The sequence below is a fragment of the Prionailurus bengalensis genome, chromosome A3 (assembly GCF_016509475.1).
Source record: "Prionailurus bengalensis isolate Pbe53 chromosome A3, Fcat_Pben_1.1_paternal_pri, whole genome shotgun sequence".
Classification (NCBI taxonomy): Eukaryota; Metazoa; Chordata; class Mammalia; order Carnivora; family Felidae; genus Prionailurus; species Prionailurus bengalensis.
In genome coordinates, this window is record NC_057354.1 from 22,546,416 (window position 1) to 22,573,041 (window position 26,626).

General features: G+C 41.3%; 1 protein-coding gene across 1 annotated transcript in view; it reads left to right on the forward strand.

The window, feature by feature from the left end:
* The first annotated feature begins 369 nt into the window (after positions 1-369).
* Positions 370-26,626, forward strand: part of SAMHD1 (SAM and HD domain containing deoxynucleoside triphosphate triphosphohydrolase 1) — a 46,263-nt gene continuing 20,006 nt past the window's right edge. Inside the window, 6 exon segments of the mRNA XM_043602421.1 lie at positions 370-681; positions 4,482-4,548; positions 10,040-10,112; positions 16,304-16,464; positions 19,341-19,456; positions 21,636-21,706. Of these exon segments, the coding sequence (XP_043458356.1) occupies positions 474-681; positions 4,482-4,548; positions 10,040-10,112; positions 16,304-16,464; positions 19,341-19,456; positions 21,636-21,706 (696 nt within the window). The 5' untranslated portion in view covers positions 370-473.

Below are 26,626 nucleotides of genomic sequence, written 5' to 3' on the forward strand. Positions count from 1 at the left end.
AATTGGGAAGATGCTGGCCGCCTGATGATGGCCTTTTAGGTTTAAGTTTGGGGCATATGAAACACGGCCCAAGGGTATGCCTGGGATATTCATTTGGAAGAAGACACCCGCAATTCACCAGAGGAGCCCGCGCTCCGGGCTTTGGCGGGGCTTCCACGGGTCCGAGATACACTCTTTCCTCACCTCGCCCGTATTAGCACTTCCTCGGCTCTGCGTCTAGTCGGCCCCTTTCGGTAAACTTCCCGACCTGTTGAGGACCAGTGGGCTGTCATTGCGCCTGCGCAAGGGGGCCCGGTGGCTGAAGTGGCTGGGCTGCCCGGCCACAAGGTCTGAGTACCAGTGCGCCTGCGCGGGAGGCCAGTAGGCTGGCAGTGCCGAGCGGACTCGTCCCCACCGACCGGCAGTCAGTGCGCTTGCGTGCGGTCCCAGCGCCGCGGTTCTTGACTGTGCTGTGCAGGGCGCTGGTTGTTGCCATGCAGGGAGCGGACTCGGACCAGCCCTTCAAACGGCCCCGACGCGATGGCAGCCCGAGAACCCCGCCAAACATCCCTTCCGCGGCGGCGGAGAGCTCCCCGGGCCCCAAACTCCACCGCGACCACCAGACCTGGGGCCCGGAGCAGGTGTGCTGCTTCCTAAAGCGCAGTGGCTTCAGTGATCCCGGACTGCTGGAACGCTTCCGAGGTAGCAGGGCTGCAGGGCTGCGGGGCCGGGGGACCGCGACCCGAGGCGGGGACCGCGGGCCTGAGGGGAGGGCACGCCGAGGCAGTGAGCTGGGGGCCTCAGAGAGGACCCGAAGCGGAGAAGGGAGACCTGCGCGGGGAGATACGAAAGGGGTGGACCTGAGGCGGGGGGTGTGAGGCGCCGAGCCGCAGATGAGCTGAGGCGGAGAGCCCCTCTGAGCAGGGGGCCTGCGGCGGGGAAGGTACCAGAAGGGGTAGACCCGAGGCGGGGGTGCCGAGGTGTTGGGGGCGGGGGGGGGTGAGTGGGGGGACGACCTGAGGCGGAGAGTCCTCCAGAACCGGGGGCCTGAGACGGGGACGGGAGGTGCCAGAAGGGGCGCCCAGGAGTGCCCCCCGGAGATGGAGGGAGGAGAAATGAGGCGTCTGGGGCTGGGGACCCGCAGAGGGGAAGCCGACTTTGAGGATTGTGAACTTGGGTGAGGCACCTGGTGTGAGGCTGGTGGGTTTCTTCGGGAACTGGTCACCCCAGCGCGGGGCAGGCGAGACTCCGGTCCCTGTTGTGACTTAGAAGAACGTTTTCCCCAGACCGTAGTCGGAGGGGCGCTGTCATTCAGACTCACGGGGCTCGGGAGACCCCCTCTGTGCTCCTGCAGCTCCTGGAGCACTTGGAGTGTGTTTTGCTTTCAAGTTTAAGTTTCCTCCCTTGGCCCCTCAACTCGGGGTTTTCCTAAGGGGGAGGGCACATGCTCTGTGAATCCCTGCATCCCCATTGCCTTACCGTAGCATGCCAGCAGGGCTCAGTGCATGTTGGTTGACCACCCTTGTAGAGCTTGGTAATGATTCTGTTTTGGTCTCCAAAATCAGTTTGCCTAGTTAAATCTGAATGACACTGGGAGTGCTGAGCTGACCACCAGACTCCCAGCAGCCCACAACTTGGCCACATCACATGGGGCAAATGTGTGGGTTGTGAGTTTTAAGCAACTGGCTCCAGTTCAAGCATCCATCCAGTCGAGATCTAAACTTGCCCTAACGGATGTGAAGCTTAACCTCTCTCTGTCTTACCCATTTGTAAGTTTAATAAATTTTTGCAGTTATAGGGTGGAGTCCTGTTTGTCTAGGGTCGGAGGGACTTAGTGTTTGAAGACTTAAAAAACAGCTGGATGGTGTGGGAAATGGTACTTCTTTTTTCTCCTCCCCCTCTTTGGTTGGCCTGCACTCAGAAGTTTTCTCTGAATAGCAACTAGGTGGGGATGAAGTAGTTTTATATTTTCTGTCTCCAGAATATGATGGACTATGATGTTGACTTTCTCTTTCAGTGGTGTTCTATAGATTTTGTTTTTGTTTTTGTTTTGGTGTTCTGTAGATTAAGTCATCAACCTTCAGAATGGTCTCTTGAACCTACAGTCAAATGCTAGCAGAACTCACTCCTTGCTTTAATTGGTAAAAACTGACCTTACATTCACAATTGCTCGTTTCTTTTTTCTTTCTTTTTTCTTTTTAAATTTTTTTAAAAACATTTATTTATTTTTGAGACAGAGAGAGACAGAGCATGAAGGGGGGAGGGTCAGAAAGAGAGGGAGACACAGAATCTGAAACAGGCTCCAGGCTCTGAGCTGTCAGCACAGAGCCCGACACGGGGCTCGAACTCACGGACTGTGAGATCATGACCTGAGCTGAAGTCAGCCGCTTAACCGACTGAGCCACCCAGGTGCCCCTCTTTTTTCTTTTTTTTAAGATTTTTTATTTTTAAGTAATCTGTACACCGAGGATGGGGCTCGAACTTACAACCCTGAGATCCAGAGTCCAATGCTCCGCTGACTGAGCCAGCCAGGTGCCGCAACAAATGCTCATTTCTTAACCGTCTGCTTTGTCTTGACCAAAACTTTAGTCAGCCTTCTCTCTCTCCTAGAAGGCCCTGAAATCTTGCTTGTCCCCAAACCTGAACAAGCACTAAAAAAGTGGAATGCCCCATCATCAGCCTCTCCGGTAACCAGCTGAGCATAGCAGGATACTGTCCTGTCAGACCCCACTGGGATCACTTCCTTTACCCTATGAAAAAAAACAGCAACACTTTTGTCTGTTTCATTTTGAACCACTTGGAGATTTCTGAGGTCACAACATTCTCCCTATTGTAATAGTCTTCCTTTCTAATCCCTGTCTTAGTCTGGGTTTGCTTTTATTTGGCAAAACAAGGTATTGGGTCCCTCTCCTCATTATGGAATACAGTCTCACAGGAACCCTGAAATTAATGAATTAATAATTAATTAATTTTTAATTTTTTTTTAAATTTTTTTCAACGTTTTTTATTTTTTATTTTTGGGACAGAGAGAGACAGAGCATGAACGGGGGAGGGGCAGAGAGAGAGGGAGACTCAGAATCGGAAACAGGCTCCAGGCTCCGAGGCATCAGCCCAGAGCCCGACGCGGGGCTCGAACTCCCGGACCGCGAGATCGTGACCTGGCTGAAGTCGGACGCTTAACCGACTGCGCCACCCAGGCGCCCCTTAATATTTTTTTTGAGAGAGAGAGAGATACAGAGCACGAGTGGGGTAGGGCCGAGAGAGAAGGAGACACAGAATCTGAAGCAGGCTCCAGGCTCTGAGCTGTCAGCACAGAGCCTGACATGGGGCTCCAACTCACAGACCTTGAGATCATGACCTGAGCCAAAGTCAGATGCTCAACTGACTGAGCCACCCAGGCCCCCTGGAGCCCTGAAATTTAGAGGCTGTAATCCCTGTTTTGTTTACAGATGATGTGTTTGAGGTCTAAAGATGTTAAGTAACTTTCTAAAGGTCATACAACTGGAAAAAAAGCAGAACTGAAAGTTAAGATTTTGTCTTTGGACTCCAGAATTCATGCCAGCTATACCTTAACAAGTGTTCTCATCAAAGATCATCAAGGGTGGGGTTGAGCCCTGAGTCAGGCTGTTAGTGTGGAGCGTGCTTGGGATTCTCCCTCCCTCTCTCTCTCTCTCTCTGTCTCTCTCTCTGACCCTCCCCTACTCATGAGTGCTCTTCCTCTCTCAAAATAAATAAACTTAAAAAAAAAAAAAAAGATTTTTGTTTGTTTGAAAATAGTCCAGAGTTGTGGAATCTGAGGTCAGGAAGGAGTAAAATTAATTATATAGTGAGAGAAAGAAAAATAAACGTATATATATTTCAAAACACAGTATTATGTGCTTTTCTTGGAGGTTTTTTTTTTTTTTTAAGTCTTTTATTGTTTAAGTAATTTGTACACCCAGTGTGGGGCCCAAACTCACATCTCCAAGATCCGGGAGTCAAGCTCCTCCTTGGAGGTTTTAGAACTCAATCAACACTTGGCACCCTTCAGGCTATGGTTTTGACCTGACTATTCTAAGAACAATAGATTTAAGTTTCCTTTCCTCCCCCCATGCCAAACCTCACCTATTTTAGAAGGAAGCCACTGGTTTTGCTGCTGGACTTCCTCACAAATAAGTCATTCAGATAATTTAAAAGTTTTTACTTGATTTATCAAAAATAGCCTGTCAATATAGTTATCTAATTAAAATGAAGACTATCCAATTGAGAGGGGTGCCTGGCTGGCTCAGTCTGTAGGATATGTGACTTTTGGTCTGGGGGTTGTGAGTTTGAGCCCCCTGTGGAGAAAAAGACTTTCCAAGTGGCAAATGAAAGTGGTTTTTACACAGTCCATTACCTGTAGTGGGTGGTTTAGAAAATGTTGATTTGGGTAAATCTGGTGAATCCAAATTGAAAGAAACAAAAAAGCCTATGGTATAATTGTTGAAACCATTCATCTTTTTTTTCTCCCTTTTCTTCCAAAGGAAATAAAATCACAGGTTCAATACTGCTCCATCTTAATGAGTCTGATCTTGAAAGTCTTGGAATAAGGTAAGAATGATAAAATTCAACTTGTAGCCAAGCATACTTCTGACCTTTTTATTCACCTCTGAGGGACAAAACCCATGGCACTGATCTTAACTGTCCTCATTTTAGATCTACAAAGTGTTGGGGTGCCTGAGTGGCTTAGTCGTTTAAGTGTCTGACTGTCGGTTTCGGCTCAGCTCCTGACCTTATGGCTTTGTGGGTTCAAGCCCCACACCAGGCTCTGTGCTGGCAGTGCAGAGCCTACTTGGGATTCTCTTTCTCTCCCTCTCTCTCTGCTCCTCCCCCACTTGTGTTGTCTCTGTCTCTCGAAAAATAAATAAATTAACTTTAAAATAAATAAATCTACAAAGTGTTTTAAAACTGAATCCCAACATAATTGTGTCTGGTTTTGCTGTGCAAATCCTGTGTTTAATATTACTAATGATTCCTACTTTAAAAAATTTTGCTGACAAGCCTTCATAAAGTTTGCAGTGACCAACTGTTTACTCTCAAGTTCAGAATAATTGGATTATACACACCATAAAATACGTAAGGACTAATAGGGGGGCAATGTTGGCAAGAAAAATCAAGGCTACAACCTTACCTTGAACATATTTTTAGGTCTTCCTAAAGCTGTCTCAAGACTGGAATGTATACTTGGTATTAGATTTAAAGACACAATCCAAAGTAGTTTGTTCCTTTTTTGGTTGTGTGATTTGAGACAAGTAATTTCACCTTTCAGTTTCTGCACCTGTGAAATGGAAAATAATAATGAGACAGTGTATATAAAGTGATTAACACATTGGCCCTTAATAATAAATTATATATATATATATAGGTAGAGATCCCTATGTAAGGCTGGAGGTTGTAGGGGCTAGATTAGTGTGGATCCACTTTAAAGATCACAGTTGAGAAACAAATATTTAAATATTACTTAAAATGGAGATTTTTTTTTTTTTTTTTTTTTTGAGAATTGGCAACAGTGGGGGGCGCCTGGGTGGCGCAGTCGGTTAAGCGTCCGACTTCAGCCAGGTCACGATCTCGCGGTCCGGGAGTTCGAGCCCCGCGTCGGGCTCTGGGCTGATGGCTCAGAGCCTGGAGCCTGTTTCCGAGTCTGTGTCTCCCTCTCTCTCTGCCCCTCCCCCGTTCATGCTCTGTCTCTCTCTGTCCCAAAAATAAATAAACGTTGAAAAAAAAAATTAAAAAAAAAAAGAATTGGCAACAGTGGTAAAATAAGGTATTTTTTCTTCTGGAGTCCCACTTGGCTAAGTGTTGTTTGTGGTAACAGTAACCAAAGAATCAAAACAATTACTTCATACACTTACTTCATACACTGTTGTTTAGTAGTTGATAATAGAAGCAGATTGTGAGAAAAGATCACCTTAGGACATTTACTTGAATTTTAATAAATGTCCTTTGGATCAGAATCATCAGGAGTCTCTTTCATGATCACGTTTCAGTCCCCTCAACATCCCCCTTACTATTTATTTCTTAGGTATATTGAGTTGCTTACTATTTAAAAATTTTTTTAATGTTTTTTTAATTTATTTTTGAGACAGAGAGAGACAGAGCATGAACGGGGGAGGGTCAGAGAGAGAGGGAGACACAGAATCCGAAGCAGACTCCAGGCTCTGAGCTGTCAGCACAGAGCCCGACACGGGGCTCGAACTCACGGACCGTGAGATCATGACCTGAGCCGAAGTTGGATGCTCAACTGACTGAGCCACCCAGGCACCCCTAGTTGCTTACTATTTTAATTGAATTGCATTTATTCTAATAGTCTTGCTTTTAAAGAGAACCATATATTTCGTGGACCCAAATACTACCAATTTATTCAGCAAATATTTATGGAGGGCCCACTACATGTTAGGAATTCTTCTAGGAACTTTGGAGACATGAGTGAACAAAATAGAATTTCAAATGAACATTATCTGGTTGTGCCCACCGTATAACTCTGAGGTATATTCTGCAGGACTTTTCAGGGCTGTGTGTTCCTATACAGCAGCTGCTAGTTACATGTTTAAATTAATTAAAATTAAAGTTTCAGTTCCTTACCTAGCCATATTTCAAGTGCTCAATAGCTACTTATGGCTAGTGGCTACCATGTTGGACAGGGAAGACACAGAACATTTCTATCTTAGCAAAATTCTGCTGGCTAGAGCTGCCTTTGAAGATCCCTGTGAGGGGCGCCTGGGTGGCGCAGTCGGTTAAGCGTCCGACTTCATCCAGGTCACGATCTCGCGGTCCGTAAGTTCGAGCCCCGCGTCGGGCTCTGGGCTGATGGCTCAGAGCCTGGAGCCTGTTTCCGATTCTGTGTCTCCCTCTCTCTCTGCCCCTCCCCCGTTCACGCTCTGTCTCTCTCTGTCCCAAGGATAAATAAACGTTGTGAAAAAAAAAATTAAAAAAAAAAAAAAAAAAAAAAAAAGAGAAGATCCCAGTGAGATTAGGCAAAGTTGTTCACAGTGGTAGTAGTTCAGCCAATTTATTAATATAACCTAGTACTGTTTTTCCATCCTTTCCTGTTTTCCCTTTCCTAGGATTCACATCTTAAAAATAAATTACCTGTACATAAGGTCTTGTCTTAGATTCTGCTTTCTAAGAGGAAGTCCAGTTTAGAAAAGTACTGAAATTTTCTCAAGTTTATGATCAACTGTTGATTGAAAAGATGTTTTCTTTTTGGTTTGTTTTAATTTTTGACAGAGAGAGACACAGAATGAGAGCAGGGGAGGGCCGAGAGAGAGGGAGACACAGAATCCAAAGCAGGCTCCAGGCTCCGAGATGTCATCACAGAGCACAATACAGGGCCTGAACTCATGAACTGCAAGATCATGACTTGAGCAGAAGTCAGCACTCAACCAACTGAGCCATCCACGAGCCCCAGTTTAAAAGGTTTTTCTAGGGTGGCTTAGTTGGTTAAGCATCTGACTTTGACCCAGGTCATGAGCTGTCAATGTGGAGCCCACTTCAGATCCTCTGTCCCCCTCCCTCTTCTCCCCTGCTCGTGCTCTCTCTCTGTCTCTCTCTCTCTCTCTCTCAAAAATAAATAAACATTAAAAAAAATAAAAGGTTTTTCTAAGAAATAAGAAACATTGGTACATTAACTGTATATGTCAGTTGTAAGACATTTTAGATGTCTTACAGGAAATGATGAAATATACATATGAAATCTTATAGTCTAACTATGGCCCATGGATACTTGAAATAGTGTTGTTGTTTTAAAAAAAATTTTTTTAAATGTTTGTTTATTTTCGAGAGAGAAAGAGAGCACGAGCAGGGAGGGGCATGGAGAGAGGGAGACACAGAATCCAAAGCAGGCTTCAGGCTCTGAGCTGTCAGCCCAGAGCCTGATGCAAGACTCAAACCCACAAACTGTGAGATCATGACCTGAGCCGAAGTCAGATGCTTAACCAACTGAACCACCCAGTCCCCCGTGTTGTTGTTGTTTTAATGTTTATTTTTGAGAGAGAGAGAGAGAATGTGCGTGTGTGTGTGTGTGTGTGTGTGTGTGTGTGTGAGCGAGCAGGTGAGGGGTAGAGAGAGGGAAACAGAGGACCTGAAGCAGGCTCCACGCTGACAGTGAGAGCCCAATGTGGGGCTTGAACTCAGGAATCAGGACTTCATGACCTCAGCCAAAGTTGATCATTTAACCGACTGAGCCACCCAGGCGCCCTGGCCCATTGAATATTTTAAATTTTTGTTTAAGATACTGTATTGTTTTTATAACCTTTGTTAAAATAATCCAAAAAACCTCTAGGTTTTGGGTGTCTATTTTCATAGATTTTATCTTTTTTTAATGTTTATTTATTTATTTTGAGAGAGACAGAGAGCATGTGGGTAGGTGGGGGGGGGCTGGGGGGAGGGGACGAGAAAAAGGAGAGAGGGAATCCCAAGCAGGCTCTGTGCTGTGCTCGCAGAGCCCACCACAGGCTGGAGCCTACCATGGGGCTCAGTCCCATGAACTGTGAGATCATGATCTGAGCCAAAATCAAGAGCCAGACACTCAACCAACCGAGCCACCTAGGTGCCCCTAATTTTATAGACTTTAATCAGCAATTTCTTTGTGAATATTTCTTTTGGGGTTTTATTAAGTAATGAATACCGAGTATCAGTTCAGGCAAATACTAAGCAATGAGATTGGTTTAGGTTTGGTATTTTATGCTGTAACTCTTGGTTGTGCTCAACTGTGCAATGATGCTTAACCTGACTCCGTTATCGCTGACCTGTAAGTACTTCTCCAAGCTTGGCCTTTCCCTCTGCTTGTTACATCAAACTAATGAGGATGGTAGGAGAATAAGAAAACACAATGTATGCTGCTTTATGATTTATCAGCTGTAATGATGCCTCTGTATATCCCAAGAAAGTGATTCTTAGATTGTAGTACGATTTAATATGATATAGAGGCCAATTGTAGCGGTTCTGACTCTAAGTGTATCTAGGACTTTTAGCAAAAGATTTATTTTTCAATCTAATTAGCTGTTAGGTCAGTAAATTCTGCCCCTTTACATGCTGCTTCTGTTGATAATTAGCCGAGTGTCAGGCTAATTTGCTTGGACCAATTAGGTAAATGAAGCTGGATAACCAATTACAGGATTTTGAGCTGTTTACATTAAATCCTATTAAATTTATTTCTCAAACTGAAGCATTACAAGGGATTACTGACAAAATAATATGGGTATAAGTAAAGCTATTGCCTTCATATATATTGGATTTGTGCCTAAGTCATTTCCAATGTTCATAAGTCAGACTTGGACCTTTGTAACTCATTACCATAATAAATTTAAAAATCTCTTCGTGGACTTATCATGTGAACTTTGTTCACATGTCTATCACTTGTTCACACTAATAGACTCCTAAATTCTTATAGTTAAAATACTTCTGATAGGGTAAATATTGAATTGATAATCAGTGATGATTTCTGTGACACCGGTAATCATAGTTAAATTTCTCTAGTTCTTGAGGGAAGGAACTGGGTCTTTATCATTAACTGCAGTGCTGAATACATTATTTAATCCCTCTCCAGCTCTGTAAGGTAGACAATATTTTCCCTGTGCTATGGGTGAGAACATTAGTATACTAAAAAAGGTTGAGTGATTCTCCCTGCCCCCAAGGTCACACAGATTCCATGTGCAGATGTGAACCAGTTCTGATTTCAAAGTCCTTTTTCATTATCTCTATGCTATAATTCAGTGTACTACCTTGAACCATGCAGATTCAGGGTTGTGAGAGAAGATGGCAACTTCGGTTAGGTTAAAATAAGTCTGAAGTATAAATTGAGCGTTAAGTAGAGACGTAGGAGATGTTGAAGTCTGAGTTACCAAGAGAGGAGAATCAAGGGCAGAAGCCTCGGGGGAGAATTTTAGAGGGGGCGTATGTTTGAATTATTAATTGTTCCTTTTAATCTGACTTCTCGTTCTATTAGTGTAGATAATTTAGAGTTGATTATATGCTATTATATACTCCAGGGATTATTATTAAGCAAATAATGACGGATTTGCTTATCCTGTTGTAATTTTAGTACCTTGGGTGACAGAAAGAAGCTGCATAATTGTATCCAGCAACTGAAGGAAATTCATGTTGATGCAATGAAGGTAAGAAGAATCTGAGTTTATTATGTTTTTTTGACTTTTTATTTTATTCTTTAAAAAAATTTTTTTTTTCTAATGTTTATTTTTGAGAGAGAGAGAGAGACAGAGTGCAAGCAGGGGAGGAGCAGAGAGAGAGGGAGACACAGAATCCAAAGCAGGCTGCAGGCTCTGAACTGTCAGCACAGAGCCTGATGTGGGGCTCAAACTCACGAACAGTGAAATCATGACCTGAGCCGAAGTCGGACACTCAACCGACTGAGCCATCCAGGCGCTCCCTATTTTATTCTTTTTAAATAGGCTTTATTCCCAGCACGGAGCCCAGTACAGGGCTTAAACTCACGACCCTGTGATCAAGACCTGAGCTGTGGGCACCTGGGTGGCTCAGTCAGTCAAGTGTCTGACTTGATTTCAGCTCAGGTCCTGATCTCATGCTTAGTGAGATCAAGCTTTAAATTGGGCTCTGGGCTCTGAGCTCACAGGGCAGAATCTGCTTGGGATTCTCTCCCTCTCTCTGTGCCCTCCCCTGTTAGCACATGTGCCCACGTTCATTTCTCTCTCTCTCTCTCTCTCTCTCTCTATCTCTCTCTCTTTCTCTTTCTCAAAATAAATAAATAAACTTAAAAAAATAAAAACAGGGTGCCTGGGTGGCTCTGTCAGTTTAGTGTCCGACTCTTGATCTCGGCTCAGGTCACGATCTCATTGTTCATGACTTTGAGCCCTATAGGGCTCTGCGCTGTCTGCACAGAGCCCGCCTGGGATTCTGTCCCACCCTCTCTCTGCCCCTCCTTCTCCTTGCTCTCTCTCAAAATAAATAAATAAACTTAAAAAAAACCCAAAAAACAAAAAACCTGAGCTGAGATCAAGAGTTGGATGCTGAACTGACTGAGACACCTAGATGCCCCTATTATGTAAGGGTCCAACTCTTTTTTTTTATTTGTTTTTTAATGTTTGTTTATTTTTGAGAGAGAGAGAGAGCGAGCAGGGGAGGGGCAGAGACAGAGGGAGACACAGAATCTGAAATAGGTTCCAGGCTCTGAACTGTCAACACAGAGCCAGGCACAGGGCTTGAACCCACGAACTGTGAGATCGTGACCTAAGCCGAAGTCAGACACTTAACCAGCAGAGCCACCCAGGCACCCCTGTGGCGTCCAACTCTTGATTTAAGCTCAGGTCTTGATCATGTTGAGCGTGAAGCCTACTTTAAAAATAAATAACTAAATAAGAAAGAAAAAACATTAAAAAAAAAAAAGAATGGGAGGAAATCTGCTTCTCAGAAATAGAATTGTAATTGATTTTTATATTTCTAAACTGCATTTTCTCAAATAAGCACAAAATATTTAAACCAAAAGAAAAACTAAAATATATTAAGCATACAGAAAAGTGTAAGTAGGCAACTACCTAGCTTGTTAAATCTTAATATTTTACCTAATTTTGCTTCAGATCTGTTGTTTTCAGAACAAAATGTTAGAAACAATATAGTCTTTTTTGTACCCATTGTAGATTCTGTTTCCATCCGTTCTTCCCCCAAAATAAGTGCCATCTTGAATTGGGTTTATTCATTTTCACAAATGTTTTTTACTTTCACTACATGTATATCTATAGCTATAAACAATGTATAGTGTTACATGTTTTTTAAGCTTTATAAAAATTATAAACAGTAAGTAACCTTTTAAACTTTTATTTTACACTGCTTTTTAAAAATTATTATTATTATTATTATACTTTTTTTTTTAATTTTTTTTTCAACGTTTATTTATTTTTGGGACAGAGAGAGACAGAGCATGAATGGGGGAGGGGCAGAGAGAGAGGGAGACACAGAATCGGAAACAGGCTCCAGGCTCTGAGCCATCAGCCCAGAGCCCGACGCGGGGCTCGAACTCCCGGACCGCGAGATTGTGACCTGGCTGAAGTCGGACGCTTAACCGACTGCGCCACCCAGGCGCCCCTATTATTATACTTTTGAGCATCCCCCACATCGACACACATAGCTCTGCTTTCCCCTTAGTCAGAGAATAACTTTTAAAGTTGTACTGAATTTTCTTGTCAGCTCCGGTAAATTTTTGTGTCAAATATTAGTCCACAGGGTGGATACATTCCTAGAGTTTCATCTATCAATAGTTCTTATTTAAAAAAAATTTTTTTTAACATTTATTGATTTTTGAGAGAGAGAGAGACAGTATGTGAGCAGGGAAGGAGCAGAGAGAGGGGGAGATACAGAATCCGAGGCAGGCTACAGGCTCTGAGCTGTCAGCACAGAGCCTGACACAGGGCCCAAACCCACAAACTATGAGATCATGACCTGAGCCAAAGTCAGGTGCTCAACTGACTGAGCCACCCAGGTGCCCCTCAATAGTTCTTATTTTTCATCTCCCGGCCCCTTCCAGACATTCAAGGCCCTGTTTTTTAGAATTAGTGTCCCAAGAATCATTTTAACAAGTGGTGAACTGCCCACCCTCCATCTCAGAAATTCTGATTGTGGGAATTTACAGTAGGCCTGTGAATGTGCATTTTTCACAGACTCTCTGGTATCATAATTAAAGAAATGTTTCTTGATTGACTGGTGACAGAAATTTTATCTTACTGTTCACCCTTTTGACTTCTGTAGGTTAAGAAAACTTAGTTTCAGACCTGGAGAAGGTGTAGGATATCTAAATCCCCTTTTGTACCCTTTTGCAATGATCATGTACATTTTTCATTAGCTGTGTTTGGTATATTTTGTACAGTATTTAAGTTATCTCAGATCTCTATGAGAATACATATTTCAATTTTACTCTTGCCAGTCAGTCTGCTTATTTCCCATTGAAAATCATGTTTGAAAAAAAAAATTTTTAAGATTTTATTTTTAAGTAATCTCTACACCCAACATGGGCCTCAAATTCACAACCCTGAGTTCAAGAGCCACACACTCCCCTGACTGAGCCAGCCAAGCTCCCCATGTTTGAAATATTTAATAAATGTGTTTGGTTCAGTCCTACAAGAGTTTTCTTTTATAGGCCAAGTAGTGGCTCTTATAGCAAGTATTTTATTTGAATAATCAAATTTTAGCCCTTTCTGAAAAAGTTACCTAATATTAAAATACCTCATTCTTTTCATGACAAATTAAATAGGGTGATCACTTATTAAAGATTATATTTAACAATTTTGTCCTGCAGTTGGAAGAAAATTGCCTGCAATCTATTTTGTCCTTCATTCCTTCATGAGAAGGGCAGCACAGAGTATTCTCTTCAGATAGGACATAGATAAGTTTTCTTTATTAGGTGAGATCATCTCAGATGATCTCTGTTACCACATTTTCACAGTGCAACAAAATGTGTAACAAAAATATTTTTTTAATTGTTTTTTTTACATTTATTTATTTTTGAGAGACAAAGAGAGATGGAGCACAAGTTGGGGAGGGGCAAAGAGAGAAGGAGACACAGAATCCAAAGCAGTCTCCAGGCTCTGAGGTGTCAGCACAGAGCCCGACGCGGGGCTCCAACCCACAAATCGCGAGATCGTGACCTGAGCCGAAGTCAGACGCTCAACCGACTGAGCCACCCAGGCGCCCCTGCAGCAAAAATAATTTTGAAGTAATGTTCAAGACACCAGTTTCGGGGCTCCTGGCTGGCTTAGTTGAGTGTCTCTTGATTTTGGCTCAGGCCATGGTCCCAGGGTCATGGGATCAAGTCCTGTGTCAGGCTGAGTGTGAAGCCTGCATCAGATTCTCAGTCTCCCTCTGCCTCTCTCCCCCACTCACATCTCCCTCTCCCTCTAAAGTAAAGGTTAAAAGTTAAAAAGAAAGACAATCAGTGTCATTTGCTCACTTTTATTCTTTCTATGTTTCATCAAAAACAGAAAACTGCCTAACCATATTTATAAATTATAAATTACATTTGTTGCAAATAGATTTTGAAGTTCCTAAGTACTTTTTGGTCAGTGAATAGTATAGTCATGAAATTGATAGCTTTAATGATTTTATATATCTTTTAATGTTTATTTTGAGAGAGAGAGTATATATACACAAGTGTGCAAGAGTGAGTGAGGGGGAGGAGCAGAGAGAGGGGGAAGGAGGGAATCCCAAGCAGACCTGAGCTGAAATCGAGTTGGACGCTTAACCAACTGAGCCACCCAGACACCCAATATCACCCAGTTTATGATAGTGATAAAGTGACTTTATAGAGCAGGTGAAAAAAATTAATACTCACCAGTCATTAATCTTTGTTAATATACATTACATATTGCTTAACAAAGGTATAAATTCTAGTCATTACTTGACTCAGGCTGTTGATGCACATCTTGAATTGAGCTATTTTTTTTTAATTTTTTAATATTTATTCATTTTTGAGAGACAGAGAGCGCGAGTGGGGGAGGGGCAGAGAGAGAAGGAGACACAGAATCTGAAGCAGGCTCCAGGCTCTGAGCTGTCAGCACAGAGGCTGATGCGGGCTCGAACTCACGAACCATGCGACCATGACCTGAGCTGAAGTCGGACGCTCTACCGACTGAGCCACTTAGGCGCCCCTGAATTGGGCTGTTTTTAAAGGAAATGACTTCCTTATCACTAGCATGTTCAAATGTTGGACCAGATGACCCTTTAAGCTTCTTTACAGCATAGAGCTTTTGTAATTCATATTTTGTATATATCTATATATGGGCATGGTACACTTTAACTATAAGAATCTTGGGGCGCCTGGGTGGCTCAGTCGGTTAAGCGTCCGACTTCAGCTCAGGTCACGATCTCGCGGTCCGTGAGTTCGCGCCCTGCGTCGGGCTCTGGGCTGATGGCTCAGAGCCTGGAGCCTGTTTCCGATTCTGTGTCTCCCTCTCTCTCTGCCCCTCCCCCGTTCATGCTCTGTCTCTCTCTGTCCCAAAAATAAATAAACGTTGAAAAAAAAATAAAAAAAATAAAGAATCTTAACATATGTATCTTGGGGCACCTAGGTGGCTTAGTCCATTGAGCCTCCAATTTCGGCTCAACTCATGATCTCACAGTTCGTGGGTTTGAGCCCCTCATTGGGCTCACTGCTGTCAGCACAGAGCCTGCTTCGGATCCTCTGTCCCCCCCTCTCTCTCCACCCCTCCTCCCATTCATGCTCTCTCTCAAAAAAATAAATAAACCTTTAAAAAATATTTGTATCTTTGCAATGGCAGTTCAACACTAACCATTTAAAACATATTTGAGTTCCTACTGTGTGCCAGGCGTTACGCTGCGTGATGAGTTCTGAGAATATGGCAGTAGACAAGGCCCTTCACCTCCCAGAATTCCATACATTTTTAAGGAACTTCATGGAAAAATTTGAAGCAGTTTGAAAATCATGCATCAGATCATTTATTAAGTTCCTTTTTTCTTTTCTTTTAAAAAATTTTTTTATTATTTATTTTGAGTGAGTGAGAGAGAGAGAGAGAGAAAACACAAGCGGAGGAGGGGCAGAATCCCAAACAGGCTCTATGCCATCAGCTCAAAAGTCACAAACTGCATGACCTGAGCCGAGATCAAGAGTCAGACACTTAGCCAAATGAGCCACACAAGGGCCACTCCTTTTTTATTGTCTTTCTCTTTAAAAGGCGGTTATGGATAGTTAAGATGTATCTTTATTTTAAGAAACACTGAGGGACATTAAATCTTCACCTGTATTTAACCCTGTTTAAGCTTAGAGTAATAAATAATTGTAAAATTTATCTTCACTAAGTATAGGTATTTCTGAGTGACATTGAGTAGTGTAGAATTTCATTTTCCTGCCCAAGATTTCTTATCTATATGGTAGGAAGCTTCCCTTTCTTTCTTCCTCACTCCCTCTCTTCCTAATGGGTACCATATAGATACATTTAGGAAAAAAACAGACACATTGTCTATAGCAATAAGGCTTATATGATCTGAATGAGTGTGTTAAATGAGTACGTTTAACGTGAATACAAGACTAATTTATTAAAGACTAATCAAATCATATACACAATAAAAAAATTGAATTCCTTATTTTTCTATATTAGAATCCATTAAGAAGAAGTAAAATATACCCAGATCCAATATACTTGATCTGTCTGGTAGTGATGCCTAAATAAGGTAATGATATTAATATCTTGTTATTTCCTGTAGAAGTATTCTTACTTGAGAACAATTGAATAGCTTTAATTGTGCACTGTAGATAGGAACGGCTGCACAAAAATTTTAGATGGAATTATATATTGTTATTGATATTAATGTAAACATTTTCTAGGTCATTAATGATCCTATCCATGGCCACATTGAACTCCACCCTCTCCTCATCCGAATCATCGACACACCTCAATTTCAGCGGCTTCGATATATCAAACAGTTGGGTGGCAGTTACTATATTTTTCCAGGCGCTTCGCACAACCGATTTGAGCACAGTCTAGGGTAAGAAGGCAGTTGATGGGGAATTTACAGTTATTTAAGTACTTTCCTTATCTTATGAAATAATGACCTTTTAGAGCATAGTTTTACAAAATGGTAATAATATCCATATTTTGTTGAGAAAATTGAGGCTTTGATTTACCTTGCTATATTTTATGGATTTAAAAAATTTTTTTAATGCTTATTTATTTTTGAGAGAGAGAGAGACAGAGCATGAGTGGGGGAAGAGCAGAGAGAGACAGAATCCAAAGCAGGCTCTAGACTCTGAGCTGTCGGCACAGAGCCCAATGCGGGACTTGGACTCACAAACCTCAAGATGATGACCTGAGCCAAAGTCAGACACTTAACCAACTGAGCCACCCAGGCGCCCCTATTTTATGTACTCTTATAAGCCAATTCAGATCCTCACCGGAAAGATAATGAAAGTATCTATTGACAGGCCATTTCGATGACATATTTGTTTAAACATGGGTTGGTTACTGATATAACTAATGTTGTAAATTTCATTATTTAATTTTCCTGTTTAGTCTTATAAAGAATTGCTCTTTGAAACCAGATAATATTCTTTAAAAAATTTTTTTTAACATTTATTTATTTTTGAGACAGAGAGAGAAGCATGAACAGGGGAGGGTCAGAGAAAGAGGGAGACACAGATCTGAAACAGGCTCCAGGCTCCGAGCTGTCAGCACAGAGCCCGACGCGGGGGCTCGAACTCACACACCGTGAGATCATGACCTGAGCCGAAGTCGGACGCTTAACCGACTGAGCCACCCAGGCGCCCCGAAACCAGATAATATTCTTAACCTAGCAGGAAATGTGTAAATCAGAAGAGCATTCACAAGCGTAGAAAAGGTGGCACCTCTGTTACAAACAACTAGTTGAGAATTTGGTCTGCTTTTCCATTATAGAATCTAGAACCAGGAGAACATGGGTTGGGGTGGAAAAAACTAGACAATTTTCTAGGTTTCTTGGACTACTCACACTGTTTTACGTTTGTTTGTTTGTTTGTTTTGAAGTGTGTGTGTTTTGTTTTTGAAGTGTTTTTAATTAGCCAGAAGACAAGTGTCTATTCAGATGTTTATTCATTCATCAGCAAATATTTATTGAAAACTTACTAGGCCCTACCAGACCAAGGTAGCAGTTGTCCCAGCTTTGTGGAGTTAGGGTTTAAGCAGAGAAAGAAAGATACTGTATTCACTCAGGAATTACTTTCTGAGGGAAGTGCTAAAAGTGCATTTAACATTTGTTGGGCACTTTATCTTCAATCTATGTTATAAAACCAGAAGTCCTGCTTTTTTGAAAAAAAAAATTGTAGTAAAATACACAGGATATAAAACTTACCATCTTAACCATTTTTAAATGTACTTCAATAGTGTTAAATATATCCATATTATTGTGCAACCAAACTGCAGAACTTTTTCATCTTGCAAAACTGAAACTCTTCTCCATTAAACAACAATTCCTCATTCTCTTCTCCTTCTAGCCCCTGGCTATCGCCATTCTGCTTTCTGTTTCTATGAATTTGACTACTCTAGGTACCTCATACAGTAGTTATCTATTTGTGACTGGCTTAATTCACTTAGCATAATTTTCTCAAAGTTCATCTATGTTAGAGCATGTGTGAGAATTTCCTTCTTTTTTAAGACTGAATAATATTCTTTTGTATGTTTATACCACATTTTGTTTATCCCTTCATTTGTGAGAGGACATTGGGTTGCTTCTACCTCTTTGACTTTTTTTTTGAGAAAAGTTTTTTTTTTAAATGTTTATTTTATTTTTGAGAGACAGACAGAATGTGAGTGGGGGGGGGGGGGAGCAGAGAGAGAGGGAGACACAGAATCTGAAGCAGGCTCCAGGCTCCAAGCCCTCAGCACAGAGCCCGACATGGGGCTCAAACTCATGAACCATGAGATCATGACCTAAGCTGAAGTAGGACACTTAACCAACTGAGCCACCCAGGTGCCCCATGAACTGCGAGACCATGACCTGAGCCAAAGTCGGACGCTTAATCAACTGAGCCACTCAGGCGCGCCTGAACAAAGTTTTTATTGCAAGCACAGTGAGCATAAGGAGACGTCTTCTCACACGATGTGGCCACAAGGTCTGCCATTAACTAAATCTCTTTGGCAACCCTTTATTGGTTTAAATCATATTAATTAGCTTCTTGCTGTCAGGTGTACATCATTTCTGCCATGTGGGGCATTTTCTTGGGAATATGTAAGTAGTATTCCATGTAGCCTGACAAATCCTCAATGATCACATCATCCACTTAGACTTGGGCTTGCCCAGAACAGGAGCAGGGAGAGCCAGACAGAGTTCTGGTGCAGAGTGACTGAGTGCTGCTAGGAACATGGGTGTGCTTATACCTCTTTGAGACACTGCTTTCAGTGTTTTTGGTTATATACCGCGAGTGGGACTGCTGGATCATATGGTAATTCTAGTTTAAATTTTTTGAGGGACCACCATATTGTTATAGCAGTTGCACCATTATACATTCCCAACAGCAGTGCACCAGGTTCCAATTTTTCCACATCCTGCTCAACATTTGTTTTTTTGTTTTTTGTTTTGTGTGTGTGTGTGGGGGGGGGGGTTGTTTGTGTTTTGTTTTGTTTTATAGCTTTTCTAATGAGTGTGAGGGGGTATTTCATTGTGGTTTTGATTTTGCGTTTCCCTAATAATTAACTGATTGTGAGCCAATAGGTCCTGCTTTGAGGATTCTATTTGTGTTTCTGCCTAGTTCTCAAACCGACTATTCTGTTAACTTGTTGTAGAAATATATTGAAACATTTGAGAAACATATTAGAATTCTTGAGTTCCAGAAGTATCATCTTTCAAATGGAAGAGTGACTTTATGTTGTTTTGTTTTGCTTACTCTGCAGCGTAGGGTATCTAGCGGGATGTCTTGTTCGTGCACTGCGTGAAAAACAACCAGAGCTGCAGATAAGTGAACGGGATGTGCTCTGTGTTCAGATTGCTGGCCTTTGTCACGATCTCGGTATGCTGTACAAAGAACCAAAGTTGTTAACATAAAACCATAACAAGTTATCTCTTTTTGGAATTAAAAAATCTAATAATGGAAAGAAATATGAAAGTTGTGTTTAACAAATTTTTTTAATGTTTACTTATTTTTGAGACAGAGAAAGACAGAGCATGAACGGGGGAGGGTCAGAGAGAGGGAGACACAGAATCTGAAGCAGGCTCTGGGCTCCGATATGTCAGCACAGAGCCCGACACGGAGCTCGAACTCACGGACTGTGAGATCATGACCTGAGCCGAAGTCAGATGCTTAAATCGACTGAGCCACCCAGGCGCCCCTGAAAGTTGTGTTTTAATTCTGCAGTTAACATTAATATAAATGTGCCATTGCTTCTTCCTAGAATGATTCATAAGCTCAAAGCTTTGCTATTATTTTTTGTGGTCTTTAAATGTATTTCCCACATTAAACAATTTTGCTACAAGTTATATGAAAGGACTTTTTTTTTTTTGGATATTTACATTTTTAATTTTTTTATTTAAAAAAAATTTTTTTAGAGACAGAGAGTGTGAGGAGCTGGGGGTGGGGAAGAGGGAGGGAGAGAGAGAGAGAGAGGGAGAGAGTGAGAGAGACAGGGAGAGAGAGAGAATCCCAGGCAGGCTCCATGCTGTGGAGCCCAATATGGGGCTTGATCCCACAACCCTGGGATCATGACCTGAGCTGAAATCAAGAGTAGGACACTCAACTGATTGAGCTACCCAGGTGCCCCAAAAGGACCTTCTAATAGTGAGATTTTTGACTACTGTATTTAGGATGATAGGAGTTTTATCTTTCCTTTATTCTTTTTGTTGCCATTTTCTGTCAGTTACTTCATCAAATTCATTCTTCTCATACCTAAAATACATAATCTTCCCTAGCAGATTAACAACACATTTAGAGAACTCCTTTTCTCTCCTGACCCATGTGAGGTCTTAGACCACTTTAATCCAAGTAGAATATCATCCTTCTTTGACAAAGAAAGAGAAAAGACGGGTGCCTGCGTGGCTCAGTTGGTTAAGCGTCCAACTCTTGATTTTGGCTCAGGTCATGTCATTATCTCACTGTTTGTGAGACTGAGCCCTGAGCTGGGCTCCACACTGGGCATGGAGCCTTCTTGGGATTCTCTCTCTCCTCTCTCTGCCCTCCCCCTGTGCATATGCACTCTCTCTCAAAATAAATAAATAAACTTAAGAGAGAGGGAGAGACTGTCCTCTTTTTTACAGGAGTTTTCAACCCCATGTCTTTGTAGTTTATTCCTACCTATTGGAGGATCCTGAGAGTTTGTGTGTGCCCTTAGGGTAGAGAAAGGGAGGTATCTGTGTTTGAACAGCCAGATTCTCAAGGGGATAAGGCACTCTCTTTAGCATGTCCCCTTGGAGATTTCAGCAGGACCAGTACCACTCCTAGATGATAAATTTAACAGATTCTAGAGGATATCATTGGGAAACTTTGTCAGTGTCTAGGAGTCTGAGCACTGCACTAATGAGCCTTTTTCTATAGACTGTGACATGCAAAAAGGCCCAGGGCTGGTCCAGGTGGGGTCCCTCTTTAGCCAAGTAACTCACTTCAGAAATTCTGATAATTACAGAGTTGTGTGTCAACAAAGTTTCATAGTATTAAATGAGTGGAATGTTAAAATCACTTATGAATAAGATAAACTAGTGATCTCCACTTTTGGTTGCCCACATCAGCAGTAAAAACCCAAGCGTGTATATTTATTATAAAATGTATTATGTAAATTATACAATTTACATGAAAATACATGTTTTTAAAAGGATGAGAGTAGAAAAATAAAGTTTTATTATTTTCTTCCTCCACCTCAGTGGATGATCTTAAAATGACTATTCTAATATAAATATTCAATCTGAAGATGCCAAAGTTTTTCATTAATATTCCTTTTAGTTACACAGAACTGTCCTTTCATCAGATGTATGTGAGCTCTGACGACTCAAAGACCCCTCCATGGGCAGTTCACTTTCCTATATGTTTTTGTTTCTTATTTTCTTGTTTTAGAAAATAGGAAGGAAGGATTTTTGTTCCTCTTTGTAAAGTACTTGTAAAGTATTAATTTCTGTTAATATTCAGTTTTCGCTAAAAAGATTAAAAAACAGATTCACTTTTTACCAGTTTACAAGCAGTTTTAAGGCTTTTGTTTTTTTAGGTCATGGGCCATTTTCTCATATGTTTGATGGAAGATTTATTCCACTTGCTCGCCCAGATGTGGAATGGACGGTATGTTTTCATATATTCAATAGTCAATAAAGTAAAGACTATTTAAGCAACCATTGCTGTGTTATAGTATACTTCCCCATTACAGTTTTCAGGGTGCAATCATATACAAATACATAATGTTTCATTTGATCTCACAGTAGTCTATAAAGGAAGAATCATTATCTCCATTTTTATAAGTGTAAAGGAACTTGAAGCTCACAGAGGTGTATTGAACTGATACACAAAAAAATCACAAAGCTGTTAAAGGGTGGAGCCAGCAGTAGAAAACCAGGTTTTCTAGATGCTAATTTAATGCTTTTACTATTCTATCATATTATTGAAAAGTAAAATAATAGCTAACTCCATTTTTATCATGAAGTAACTGATACCAGCCAAGTTTCATTGTTTATATTAAATGAACCATTTTATTATTAGGGATTTGGAGGTGGCTGACCCATATTTTTGGAATCAGGTTTTGGAAAGTGAAGTTAGGCTGGCTTCCACACTGTATTTCTGGAATCTGGAGTAAAGGATATTAATATGTACTGAATCCTCCTTCCATGTCAACCTCTATTTCCTTCCTTCCTTCCTTCTTCCTTCTTCCTTCCTTCTTTCCTTTTCTTTCCCTTCCTTTCCTCCTGCCTTCCTCCCTCCCTTCCTGCCTTCTTCCCTCCCTCCTTCCCTCCCTCCTCTCTTTCTCTTCCTTCCCCTCTTCCTTCCTCCCTGTTTCTCTTTCTTTCTTTCTTTCTTTCTTTCTTTCTTTCTTTCTTTTTCTTTCTTTCTTTCTTTTTTTCTTTTCTTTTCTTTTTTCTTTTCTTTTCTTTCTTATGTTTTTTTAAAGTAATCTCTACACCTAACATGGGACTCAAACTCATGACCTTGAGATCAAGAGTCACATGCTCTCCCAAATGAGGCAGTCAGGCACCCCTATTTTTTTTTCTTTTTCTTTTAAAGGAATAATTCAAGGGGCAGCTGGGTGGCTCAGTTGGTTAAGCATCTGACTCTTGATTTAGGCTCATGGTCCGTGAGTTCAAGCCCTGCATTGGGCTCTCTGCTGTCAGTGTGGGGCCTGCTTCGGATCCTCTGTTCCCTCTCTATATATGCCCCTCCCCCACTAGCTTGCTCACTCTCTCTCTCAAAAATAAATAAACATTAAAATTGTTTTTAATTTTAAAAAATAAAGGAATAATTCACATATAGTAAGTTGGTACCAATCTTAATTTTTTTTTTAAGTTTGTTTGTGTACTTATCTCAAGTAATCTCTACACCCAACATTGGGTCCAAACTAATGACCCTGAGATCGAGAGTCACATGCTCTACTGACTGAGCCAGCCAGGCACCATGGCTCAGTGAATTTTTACAGATAGATATATCCATGTAATCACTACCCAAGTCAGGATACAAGATGTCTTCATCTTCTTGGAAAATTCACTTATGCCCCTTCTCAGTCGATGGTTGCTTCTCCCTCATCACCCTCTGATTTTTTTAAATATATGGGGCGCCTGGGTGGCGCAGTCGGTTAAGCGTCCGACTTCAGCCAGGTCACGATCTCGCGGTCCGTGAGTTCGAGCCCCGCGTCGGGCTCTGGGCTGATGGCTCAGAGCCTGGAGCCTGTTTCCGATTCTGTGTCTCCCTCTCTCTCTGCCCCTTCCCCGTTCATGCTCTGTCTCTCTCTGTCCCAAAAATAAATAAAAAAACGTTGAAAAAAAAATTTAAATATAGATTAGTTTTGCCTATTCTTAGATTTCATGTAAGTAGAATCATATCATATATACTCTTTAGTGTTTTGCTTTTATTCATACAACATGATGATTGTGAGATTCTATCATGTTGCATGCATTACTGTTGATCCCTGCTTATTGCTGAGTAGTATCCCCTTGTGTGAGTAAATTGTGATTTGTTTGTACTTTTCCCCTTCAATATAATTTGGGTTGTTTTCACTTTTTGGCTATTACAAATAAGGTTGCAAAACATTTTTATGGAAAATGTTTTCATTTCTTTTAGGTAAAATACCTGAGTAGAATTGCTAGATCATGGAGTAGGTGCATGTTTACTTTATAAGAAACTGCCAAGGGGGTGCCTGGGTGGCGCAGTCGGTTAAGCGTCCGACTTCAGCCAGGTCACCATCTCGCGGTCCGTGAGTTCGAGCCCCGTGTCGGGCTCTGGGCTGATGGCTCAGAGCCTGGAGCCTGTTTCAGATTCTGTGTCTCCCTCTCTCTCTGCCCCTCCCCCGTTCATGCTCTGTCTCTCTCTGTCCCAAAAATAAATAAACGTTGAAAAAAAATTTAAAAAAAAAAAGAAAGAAACTGCCAAGGGCATCTAGGTGACTCAGTCGGTTGAGCATCGGTGTCCGACTCTTGATTTAGGCTTAGGTCATGATCTCCCAGTTCGTGGCATAGAGCCCTGCATTGAGCTCTGTGCTAACAGCACGGAGCTTGCTTGGGATGTTCTCTCTTCCACACTCTGCCCCTCCCCGACTTGTGTGCACACGCACCTGCGTGCATTCTCTCTCACTCTCTCTCTCTCAAAATAAGTAAATAAACTTAAAAATTAGAAAAAAAAGAAAAAGAAACTGCCAGACCTTTCCCCTGTTGTACCATTTTGCCCTCTGTTAGCACTGTGGGAGATTTCCTGTTGTTCTGTAGCTTCATCATTTCATTTTTTAGATTAGCCTTTCTAATGAGTGTGAAGTGGTATTTTGTGGGGGTTTGGGTTTTTGTTGTTTTGTTTTCTTTTTTTTTGGCATTCTCTGATATATGCTGAATACCATTTCCTATGCTTTGTTTTTTTGTTGTGTGTGTGTGTGTGTGTGTGTAAGTTTATTTTTGAGAGAGAGAGGAAGTAAGTGTAGGGAAGGGGCAGAGAGAGAGGGCCCCAGACAGGCTCTGCACTGTCAGCACAGAGCTGGATATGGGGCTCGAACTCACAAACTGTGAGATCATGACCTGAGTGGAAATCAAGAGTCTGAGGCTTAACAGGCTGAGCCACCCAGGTGCCCCCCTGTACTTTGTTATTGATGTATCTTCTTTTGTGAAGAGTTCTTTCAACACTTAACCCATTTAAAAAATGTTGTTGTTTGCTTTTTGATTGTTGATTTAATTACTTACATAACTATGTAATAGTATATATAGCAACTATATGTATAATGGTCAGATATATGTATTGTGAATATTTTTTCTTCAGTCTCTTACTTGCAAATTCATTCATTCATTTAAGTAATCTCTACAGCCAATGTGGGGCTCGTACTCAGGACCCAAGGTCAAGAGTGACATGCTTTTCTGACTGAGCCTGCCAGGCACCCCTCCAATTCATTAAAAAAAAATTTTTTAATATTTATTTATTTTTGAGAGAGAGAGAGAGAGTGAGTGCATGAGTGGGGGAGGAGCAGAGAGAGAGGGAGACACAGAATCTGAAGCAGGCTCCAGGCTCTGAGCTGTCAGCACAGAGCCTGACATGGGGTTCGAACTCATGGACTGGGAGATCATGACCTGAGCCGAAGTCAGACACTTAACTGACTGAGCCACCCAGGCACCCCTCCAATTCATTTTTTTTTTAATGGTACTTTTTGAGAAACAAATTTTAAATGTTGATGAAGTATTCTGGTTCTTTAATGAACTGAGATCGATAGTTTCTCTATAGTTTTGCTTCCTGGGAGCCTCATACTAAAGGCCATAAAAGAATTGGAATATTGTCCCGTGCTCTTTTTTTGCAAGTATTAACTTCCTGCTGACATCTGCCTACTTTGGTCGCTCTCCAGTACTTTTAGGAAGTTTCCAGACTTAACAGTTGTTTTCTTCAGCAAGGCTGATCTAAATAGGATCTACTCAGCCATTTCCATGTCTTTTATTTATATGTTTGACCTTTTGGGGCACCTGGTTGGCTTGGTTGAGCATCGTTATGGGATTGAGCCCCACGTTGAGCCCCACGTTTGAGTCTCTCTCTCTCTCTCTCTCTCTCTCTCTCTCTCCCTCCCTCCCTCTCCCTCCCTTTCCCCCGCTGCCCCTCTCCCCGCTCTCTCTCTCAAATAATACATACAAACGTACATACATACATACATACCTAGATTTTTAAAAATAATAGATATTTGGCCTTTCACATATAAGTCCTTAACTCATGTGGATTTATTTTTGTGCATGTGCATAGTAGAAATCTAATGTCTTTTTTTAAAACCTGGATGATTGTTTACTGAACAGTTCATTCTTTCCTTACTGATCTATAACACACCCCCAACATTTATTAACTTTCCATATATGATGAATCCTTCTGGATTCTCTTCTATTTCACTTTAATTATTATTACTTTATAATAACTTTTCATCTCTTTTCTTTTATTGAGTATCTTTGGCCATTTGCCCTTTATTATAAATTTTATAATCTTCTCCATAAAGGTCTTCTATATCTTTTGTTATATTTATTCCTAAGTTGCTTATAATTTTCATTGTAATTGTCCATGTTATCTTTGTGGGACTTAAATTTTTCTATATAAATAACATTTTTTTTCGGGGTGCCTGGCTGGTTCAGTTAGTGGAGTGTGAGACTCTTGGTCTCTGGGTTATAAGTTTGAGATCCATGTTGAGTGTGGAGATTACTTAAAAATAAAAATCTTTTAAAAAAGTAAAATTTTGTCTGAACCATTTGAAAGTGAGTTGTAGACATACCCCTATATTCCTAAATACTTCAGTGGGTATTTCCTAAAAACAAGAACATTCTCTTACATAACCTCAGTACAGGTATCAAAATCAAGAAATTAATACTGATGCTATACTATTATTTAGTTTATAGTTTCTGTCAAATTTCATCAATTGTCCATGCAGAAAAGGAGAAAGAAAACTTTATTCCTTTCCAATCCGTACATAAATCATACTTAGTTGCTATTTCTTTTTAGTCTCCTTTGATCTGGAACAATTCTTCAGTCTTTATCTTTCATGATCTTGTTATTTTT